The sequence below is a fragment of the Heterodontus francisci genome, chromosome 19, assembly GCF_036365525.1.
Source record: "Heterodontus francisci isolate sHetFra1 chromosome 19, sHetFra1.hap1, whole genome shotgun sequence".
Lineage (NCBI taxonomy): Eukaryota > Metazoa > Chordata > Chondrichthyes > Heterodontiformes > Heterodontidae > Heterodontus > Heterodontus francisci.
In genome coordinates, this window is record NC_090389.1 from 68,843,820 (window position 1) to 68,853,778 (window position 9,959).

Consider the following 9,959-nt stretch of genomic DNA (forward strand, 5'->3'; position numbering starts at 1 on the left):
ACAAAAGGTTGGTTACAATATCTTTTCTCAACACTCTGCAAATCAAGGCACTTCTGGATCTATGATTTTGCCAGCAGGTTAAGGGAGTTGATGTTAGCTGGCACATCAATGCAGCATTCCCACTATCTACATTAAACAGCATCATGATTGATTTGTATTACAATGGAAGACCAAAAACAAAAAAGGATATTGTTCCTTAATTACAAATTCTAATTAAGAGTAATGGTTTCCACTATGAAATCTATGATAGTTGGCTTAAAAAGTTAGGTTGTGTAGAAGCCACTCACAGGGTTTTGACAAATTATTTATAACTCCACAAAAACTGTCTGTACAGTTGCTTCTTTGTAAGCCCCAAGGATAGTCATTTTAAAAATTATACAGATTTAGCATGTTAATTATTTTATTTTTGTGCTGCCCGCTTTCACATCCCTCCCCCATGTGCAAAACTGCATTTAAAAGTTGAGTCAAAACTGCAAATGATTTGAAAAAAGGTCTAGCATACGTGAACGTGAAACTCAAAACTTTCCGACAAGTATTTTAAAAACCCGCAAAACTTGATTATTGGCTGATTTTGAAGAAATAAAATTCAAGATATTAGCCATTATCCATAAATCTCCATTTTCTTATCGACAGTCTCCTATTTAAATCAAAAGGATCATTTTGAGCATCCACAAACAGGAAGGAGTCATTTTCTCTTGTTTGCTGCAAAATATCAATTTCATACTGAGTGGAACTCTCAAACAGAAAAGAGACCACCAAAACTATTAGATGTTATGATGACCTGAAAAGGCAATTCCTCTGATACAGGGGAGAATGGAGTTCTAAATGGCAAGCCAATGCAGACTTTTAATTACAGTTCCAACCTCCAGGAAGAAAATACCAACACAAGAGAGTTCTCTGAACTTTATGTCAGACCTGATTTACAAGAAATCTATATAAAACTGGCTCCAATGCAGTCCTCAGGACAGCCATTGCTTAATAGAGCCTGGAAGTCTAATTTCCACTTAAAATATATTGAATATGCCTTCAGGCATTTGACTTCATTCTTAAAATATACTCTCAAAACTTAAAAACTCTCTCTTCAAGAAATAAAACCTTTGCATCACAAGTTTGAGTTTTGAAGCACACACAACACCTGAAATATATTTTTTAATTCAGCTGACAGTAAATTGGATTTGTAGCTTGTTTTATTTGGAAGCAATAATGTCTGGAGTTTCTGGGTCACAAGCCAGAAATTCTGTTTTAAGAGACTGAATAGCCTGTTAAGATGATCAAGAATAGGAGCAGAAATGGCAGCCATCTGCAAATATTTTCTGAAATTTGCAAATTTTAAAGCACAGCTGTTTTGAATTACTCTTAATATGGATTGGGAAGGAAAGGAGGAAGAGAGATAATATCAGTGGACTCATGTTTCTACTGCTACCATTGATAGGGATGTTGTAGTACAGCCACTACGTTGCCCACTTAAGAGTTCTAAATTATCTACAGTATTGCAACAAAAACGTATTTCCATTTTTTTTCTGGTGCTTGAAACATAGTTTCTCATCAAGTAAAACTTATCATGCTAACATGCAGAAAATCTTCAATATTGTTGGTTGGGTAAAATAATGGGATTGGAAATTTATAAAAATCACTATGTAGTTGAGGTAAATCTTCAAGTTCACACAAGGAAGGCTATTCTGGGTATTAGAGGAGAATGAAAAATATTACGACAGTTCACAACCCTACCTCAGGAAATACATACACATGCATCAATGAACAGAAACAGCAGTAACTTGAAATGTACACACACCCTTATAGGACAACCCTTATCTGTCCTGGCAGTGACTCACTGACATTTTGAGGCTGAGGAAGGAAGAGAAACTTTAGTGGTGAGAAATATCGGAAGCAGGTTAGTCACATGATAGTGTGCTTTGAAAACCACAAATGATACAGGAAGCAAAATAGCAACATAGCTGACCTTCAGACAGACAGTCTCACTGTAGAAAAAACACATTTTTCAGAACCAAAAGCATTCAACATTCCAGGAGTTCTGGTTACTGCCACTATTATTTTTCTTATAAAGTTAACATTTAAAGAAAGTGTTTAACTTTTAGTGTTTTCGTTATAGTAGATTTAGCTTTAATGGCTAGCTCATTTAATACAGTAAAAATAGTTACATACTTTTTTGGTGGGGTGATATTATTGCTTTAGTCTAATATAGTCATAATGCTGACCATCTCCTTCCACCTATGGACTTCACCAGTATTGCTGCTCCATGTCTTGGAGCCTCCATTCATAGCTTGCTTGCTCTAGATATTAGAGTCAAAATATATCCTAATTGTGGTCCTCAAAAATGATTATTCAGCCCATTTACAATATTATATTAAAATTGAGCTTAAAACCCTTATGTCATGGATGGGAAAAATTTAACAAATTGAACGCTACAACTAATTCAGTCCAATCACAATCTTTCAGAGGGCAGGAGGGCTTAGCACTATTTGTAGAGTTTGTATATTGCATGCTTAAGAAAATTATATGGATAAGAAAGCAAAACAACCAAATCCCCATGATAACGGCAAATCATATTAAATCTAGGTCTTGCCTTTAGCCACTGAAGTGCTTTGGTAAAGAAACTTGACTTTTGGACGGTTTTCCAAATAAGACAGGACATGGACAACTGGACTTAGCTTCTGGCAATCAGATTGTTGAGGCCATAACCTGTTTAAAAAAAAACTGAAGTGTTTAATGTAATAAGTATTCACTTAAATGGAAATTTGGGAACCCAAGAACTCCCATACTAGGAGGTATAAAGAACTTGACATTTCACGTTGCTGAGGAATTAGTCTTAAGAAATGTTGTCCATTTTATTTTGATGTTTGAGGGGTTTTCTCCTCTGTCACTACCTTTGTTGCCATATTAACAGTTCTCGCACAGTACATATGCAAAATTTAAACCCACATTTAAATATAATTCCAAAGAGTGACAGCATTAGTGCACATCAATCCAAAACGCTAACATGCAACAAACAAAATGCAACTGGTTTACAAAGAGGTTAAATATACTGCGTATTTCATAATAGGTTAATGAGCTTTAAAGGTGACCCAAATATTTGACATTCATTCTTTACTCGCAATTATATCTTCCTTTCTCCTCACTCAGCTAAAGAAGGGAGGAAAATTAAGAGACATCATTGAGACTAAACTCAATAACAGAAATTACAGCCTTGTCAACTAAAAAGAGAGGCACCCCAGGTAGAATAGGAAAGGTTTCAACTTGGTCCTTCAAAAAAGATGGGTGCATAACAACTACAATGTACTTCATCTAATGGCTAGTTGCCTACAAGTATATCGGCGTATCCAAACTGTAGTGGAGTTCAATTGTCAAAACAAGCTCAGTACAACACTATCACAGACAAGAGTATTTAATTTCAACTACTCCTTCCCAAAAAGAGATAGTTACTACTTTTCAATTGTCTAACACCAAATACCGTTAAACAGTGCATAAGTCAGAGATGATAAAAAAAAAGAGGAAATCCTGATGAGAAACTTTAGTAGAAGACATTAAGCTAAATGAACAGGAAGAGGCAGGAAAAGGACAAAAACAGGAACTGCCAGGGAAAAAAAAATGGTTAAAACGGAAGGAAAGTAGCCTAGTGGTTATAGTGCTGGGTTAACAATCCAGAGGCCATAGGTTATGAAATTGAATTCCTGTAAATGAATGTAAAAACACAACTGATTCACTAATCTCCTTCAGAAACTGCTCTACACGTAGTTCTACTCCCATACTATGTGGTTGACTCTTCATACCTTCAAGGCAACAAAGGAGGGGCAATAAATATTGTCTTACCAATGTCACTCATATCCCCAAGAACAAATTTTTTAAAAAATGAAGTGGACACAGAAATGTGACACAGTGTCTAAAGAAAAAATAATTCAATATTTATTTGCAGTATAAACATGTGTTGTATTGGTTCAGAATACTATACAATATAGAGTTTTTCCTTCATAATCAGAAAGCAAAAACTACCCTCTACCAAGCTCATATTGAAACATGTATGCATCTCAACCATGTACAGCACAAAAGCTTTACAAATCCACTCAGCTGTAACACGATAACTGATGCATTTTCATAATCCCTGAAAGTCCTCAGTGAGGTAAGATGCAAAATGATCCATTTTGTAATGAACCGACTCCCCCTCCCCCTCCCCCAAATAATGCCTGTGTTCTGTTAACTGTTAAACCTTTTCTTTGTATCTTACACAGTCACATTAACATTCCTCCACAAAAAGGCTAAGAAAACTGGACTTTTCTTTTTTAAAAAAAAGGAAACAGAATGCACAAAATATTGCAGAAATTTGGACCCAAAAGCTTCGGTCAATACAAATTACGTCAAAGTCATTTTTAATACCAAGCATCTCAGTGGATTTTCAATACATTAAAAGAGAACATACTACAAAAAAAAAATGCTGAAATAGGTTACAAAGTCAGCCAAAGCCGAAGCCTTAGACAATTTTTCACCCAAGTGTAATACTACATTAACCTTGGTTTCTGTTATTTGCAGCTCAATAAGGTTTCTATTTCAACTTTGTCTGGGATCTCAGAGTAGCAGCAACAGTAAAAAAAAAAGTTCAGTATGTAGTATGCAAGATAAGTGCTGGCATCTACAATTACTTCCCACTGACAGACTGACCTGGATCCAATTTAGCCCAGCTGTTTGCCATTAATCATAACCTGTTGACTACACACAGCCAGGGCAACCTCAAGCATGCTGTAAAGAAATTGGCTTAGGACTTCAAAAGGTCTTTCTTCTTCAGCTTTAAGTATTTAGGGAAACAAATTAAACAACTATCTTCTTACAGTGCTAACTCTCCTACAAAACTCTCAAAGCACAATCCAGGCAAAAGTAACATCCAGGCCTGCTCCATTCACATTTGCTAGATGCCTACTACAATGAAGTGTCCATTCTCTCTGTGGAGTACCAGTGAAGTGCCATGACTCGAAGGCTTCACAATTGTGCAAACTGCATTAGGTCAACAAATAACATAGAAAACAATCATAAAAATGTGATTGAACAATAACTGTTTGTACAACAGTCTGGTTATTAGAGGAAAAAACAGAAACCCTACATTTTGTAGGAGTAAAACTACCTCAAAATGCAAATCAGAAGAGTACTGGGATGGCACCTTCCTGGAGATGTCCAAGTGCCTAAGTCTTTTCATCACATTTAGCCACCAGACTTGTAATGGGTTTCATTGCCAGTCTTTGTGCTCAACGAAATCAGCTTTCACAGAAGATAACTGGGCTCTGAAAACGATTCTTCCCCAAAACATTAATACCTTGAGGCTGAAAAACCACTCTTCAGTGAACGTCAGTTTATTTCCTGATTACTATTATCAGGGCGATATGAGATAGCAAGAACGCTCTCCAAGCAGTGATCAGATACATCAACCTGGTCAGACCAGTTTCCCCCAAGATCGCCTGATAGCAAGCTTTTCAAACGGTTAGGATAAAGATTTGCATGTGTTCCTTTCTTCATGTTGACTCGAGAGAGTCCAGCTGGAAAACGTTGTGGTTGGTAGGAGTGGTGAAATACAGCTGCTCTTTAGGTGCCCTGTTGTCACAAGGGCTGGTAAGTCCTAGAGTCCTTTCAAAGTCTAAAAGCTGCCCCATGAAGTTGAAGTTCGGAGAGATGTTGGACTTTTTTCTTTTTACAAAATCATAAGCGTCATTCAGAGATAGGTTCAATTTCTGCATGAGATATGCAACAGTCACAGTGACTGACCTGCTAATCCCAGCTAAGCAGTGAACTAGGATGCCACACTTCTTGGATCTGGCTTCATCTGTCCCAAAATAAATAGAGAAAAAAAAACACTATTAATTACAAAAATACTGATTCTAGCTAAAAATCATGTATCCTATATACAAAACATTGCCACATTTATACAGTTCCGAAGAAGGGTCACTGACCCGAAACGTTAACTCTGCTTCTCTTTCCACAGATGCTGCCAGACCTGCTGAGTGATTCCAGCATTTCTTGTTTTTGTGCCACATTTATACACCTTGGTTACACATTTTGATCAAGAAATGTTCTAGCTACTTCCAGTGATTTAAAAAAAAGTCACTGCATGTTAATGTTGCTACTGAACACTAACTAGCAGTTGGTCAACATTTAGGCAAGTCCAGCAACAACTTAAAAACTATTTGCTGGACTAGACCCAATGAAGGCTAAAGAAAGCAGTTTACTGCTCCCACTGTATAAGTGGGAGCAGCTCAAGCATGCAAGTTGTAGATGTGTTCAAATTTGAACATAGGTTTCCAGCTTAAAGCTTTGTAGTTATGGAATTCTGTAAAATAGTTGTCTCAATTAAGATATACAAAGAGGCACTACAACAAATGTTCTTTTTTCCCCAAATAATTCAAAAAGGTTTGACTACAACCATGCAAACAAGCAAGGTGAAAGAGGGGGTAGGAAAGAGAGGAATGGGGAAAAAAATTGTTGCCACCTGGGGTCAAGTGGCAAAATAGTCTCGGACTTTTCAGCCCTGTGGATGGAATACAATATTATCTAAATATGGTTAAAATACCATTTTTATTCATAAGATGCATTATTTTTAAATGATGTCATATCCCAGGTACTGCAAATGAACCAAATAAACTTGCATATGATTATGCAATTAAAGCCACTAGAATTGAGACAGGTAGCCTGCTTAACCAAGGGGTGGGAGTGAAGGCGAGGACAATGAACGACATTCTATACCAGTTCATTTTAATTGGGGTATGTTAGGTTCAAGAAGGAAATCATCTTACAAGACATCAACATGGCCATCTAGAGTAATGTAACAATCTCAGATATTCTTGAACAAAATGTGAAGTTTCCCTTCCTTACTAGTTTACATAAATTTCTCAGATTTGGCTTGTGTTTAATATCTTAAAATAAATTGTCATCTCATTAAGACAACTGTAAAAAGTGCTACAAACTAAAATGGTAACATTCCAGGCTGCGTATTATAATTAAGCATGAACAGAGTCAGCACATGTCACAAGTTCAAACATAAAATATAACATGGCTACTTTCGGATTGTCAAACTCATTTTATGTTTAATTTTACATTAAGAACAATGAATAGTTAAAAGAAATAGGTCAAATAATATTGATTACATATAAGCAATTAGCAGATTGTTAGACACTGCACAACTGATTTAATACTGAGGTTTGTTCAGAAACTGGCATCTTCATTAACTCCAGTACTTTTTAAATCCAAAATTATATTATTCAATCAGTAAATGCAGATATTCTCAGGATGTCACACCAAATTATTTCTGTTAAGAAATATAATTTAGAAGTAAAGAAGGACAATAATAATATAGGCATAAGGTATATAAATACACACAAGCCAAAGCTCCCAGCACAACTTTGAAGTGTGGTGGAGGAGCTCAAGAACAAATTAAATCAGCTCCACTTAACACAAAAACTACGTTGCTGACAGTGCCTGGGAAGCCTAAAAAGAAGGCTCAATGGGGAAAGACCACAGTGTAAGGTCCCCCCACCAAGCTGAACTGAGGAGCTGGATCCATGGGAAACCCCTCGAACTGTATCAGGAAAATTTTCATTTGTTGTAAAATGTAAAAATGTTAATGGCATGACAAATGAAATGGAGGGGTTGTGAGGCAACTCATGGTTGTATTGAAGGAAACTGATCTCCCTTGCAATGTTTGTATTTTTTGGTGCTGTTTGAAACAGTTTGGCAATGTAATTTTTACAAATAAAGTATATTTTGGAAATATTAAAAAAAAAACTTACCTATGAAAGAAATAGCTTCTGGGAAGAACTGAGAAAGATTCTGGCTCCAATGGTCTGAGATTGGAATCTGCTTATACTTAAACTGGCCATCATTTTCAAACATGTTGGGAAGGTTAGGGGTTACATTCAGAATATATCTGATGCCATACTTTCCAAGGACATCCAAGTTGGTCGAATCTTTGGCACACCCGAGGTACAAGTATGGCAGAATTTGGACGGGGAAAGCTGGCTGATTATTTGGCAGGGGACTCCCTTCAGACTCGGTCGCGCTGTTGGGCTCCCGATCGGCGTCGGACTCTCCATCAGAGCAGTCGGAACTTATTCGAAGTCCTCCCAGACCCAGCACGGAAACGGGAGGCGAGCTGCTGGGACAGGAGCAATCCAGGTTGGTCTCGCAGTGCTCTAGGTATTCAGTCTGAAACTTATTGAAGCCCCCTGTGAGTGAGAGAACAAGAGAAGTAGTTGTAAATACTGTACTGCTGACTGTCAGAGCATCCTTTTAAATACTGAACATTCCTAAATCAGAAAAAGGTTTTGATACAAGCCTGTATTTAGACATTCGATGGCAACCCCCCACTAATGATTTAAAAACACAAAAATAATGCTTCATTCATGAAAACACAGACTTTACTCAACCAAGACAACATGGCGGAACCATTTTGGAATTTTTGGTGGAAAGATTTTGTTTCTCTCTTCCCCATCCCCAAATATTACACGGACCTTGTATTCGCATTGGACCACTGAACTTTATACACACACACACACACTAAAAAAGGGACTCTTAAAATTATTCCCAAAGTTTGAAGGCACTTCTGATCCACAAAAACTGACGTGAGTGATTTAAAAAAAAAAGTTTCACTGCTCAACATGTCACGGCATCCAAAACACAACCAAGGAGGGGAAGAAGCCTGCATGGAATCAGTGAATTTTTCTACTCAGTCCATGAGTAAAGTTGATCAGGGTGATTTTGGTGGATTATACCGCACAACTTTGAATAAAAAGGCAGCCTGCCGGAGGAGAAGTTGGTTTAAAGGCATCTGATCATATTTTGGGGGAGGGGGAGGGGGGAAATGGCAAGGGAAAGAATATCCTCCAATCAAAAAGTTCATCTTTCATTTAAGCAGATTTTTATTTGTTACAAATCTGAAAGGAGAACTTTCTTGTCTTACCCTCCAGGTAATAAGCCTTACAGCCATCGTCCCTTAATTTCTGTAGCAACAAGCCCAGGACAGAACTCGCTCCATTTTCGTGCCAATCGATCGTGCACTCGTCGTACAGAATGACGGTGTCGGTCTTGCACCGTTTGACGAATTTCTCCTTGTCCTCGTTGTTGGGGATGAGAGACTTGATGGGCAGGTTGCCCTTCTTCAGCCGCCTGAGCATCAGCCCCGGGATGACCACATTGATGGCCGACTCAATGTGCGAGGACTCATACAGCTCGTGAGAGCGGCAGTCAAGCAGCAGCAGACTCGCCTCCCCGGATTCCAGTTGCTCTTGGAGCCAGTCGACACTCTTGTTCATCGCCATGGCCGAGGTAGTAGAAAAAAGCTGATTTTTCATGAGGAAAACCTTGAAAGGGAATCGCCGACGGGCTAATATCTTCCTCTGAACTGTAACGTTGCCCCCCCCCCACACACACACCCCCTCCCCCTTCCCAAGAAAAGGCACAAGTCCAATGCAATCGTGTGTTCCTTTTAAAGAGGAGCTAAAAAAAATTGCTCCAAAGAAATGAATATTCAGAACCAATGCCTCTGAAAAAGGGGAGGGAGATAATCAAGCAGCAGTCCTTATAATTGAAACTATTTGTCCTAACTCGCTGGTCTTCATTTACCATCTCCTGTTCAGCTAGCACTAATGCTAAAGGACTGAGGTCAGTGGCAGCAATTCCCCAGTGTGTTCACTCTCTCCTCCCAGGCTCTCCGCTCACCGAGTTAAGGCAGCGCAGTCCCGGTGACGCGCCGTGATTGACAGGCCTCCCCCCCTCCAGCCCAGTACCCATGCCACGTTCTACGTCGCCCCGTCCACCAATCGACAGCGCCCTCACTCGCGAGACCAACCAATCAGCGGCGGACAGGGGGCTACTCTCCCCGCCCCCTGAATGTCACATTGATTTACAAGCATGTAGCAAAAGCGGCGGACCAATGAGAGGCCGCTGACGTCACGTTTCCATGGCAGCAG

The 9,959-nt window shown here is 38.7% G+C and overlaps 1 protein-coding gene across 1 annotated transcript; it reads right to left on the reverse strand.

Moving 5' to 3' along the window:
* Positions 1 to 3,899: 3,899 nt before the first annotated feature.
* On the reverse strand, positions 3,900 to 9,733 carry LOC137380150 (dual specificity protein phosphatase 7-like). The gene is made up of 3 exons (XM_068051865.1): positions 8,951 to 9,733; positions 7,782 to 8,216; positions 3,900 to 5,821 (listed from the first exon to the last, which is right to left on the reverse strand). The coding sequence occupies exons 1-3, from the start codon at positions 9,339 to 9,341 to the stop codon at positions 5,514 to 5,516; spliced, it is 1,134 nt and encodes a 377-aa protein (XP_067907966.1). The 5' UTR covers positions 9,342 to 9,733; the 3' UTR covers positions 3,900 to 5,513.
* Positions 9,734 to 9,959: the final 226 nt, after the last annotated feature.

Excerpts from the sequence above, each read along its gene's own strand:
- LOC137380150 (XM_068051865.1), bottom strand. The coding sequence starts at position 9,341 with ATGAAAAATCAGCTTTTTTCTACTACCTCGGCCATGGCGATGAACAAG. Across the intron at positions 8,217-8,950 it reads TAAGGCTTATTACCTGGAGG|GGGGCTTCAATAAGTTTCAG; the intron begins GTAAGACAAGAA and ends TCTCACTCACAG. Across the intron at positions 5,822-7,781 it reads AGAAGCTATTTCTTTCATAG|ATGAAGCCAGATCCAAGAAG; the intron begins GTAAGTTTTTTT and ends ATTTTGGGACAG.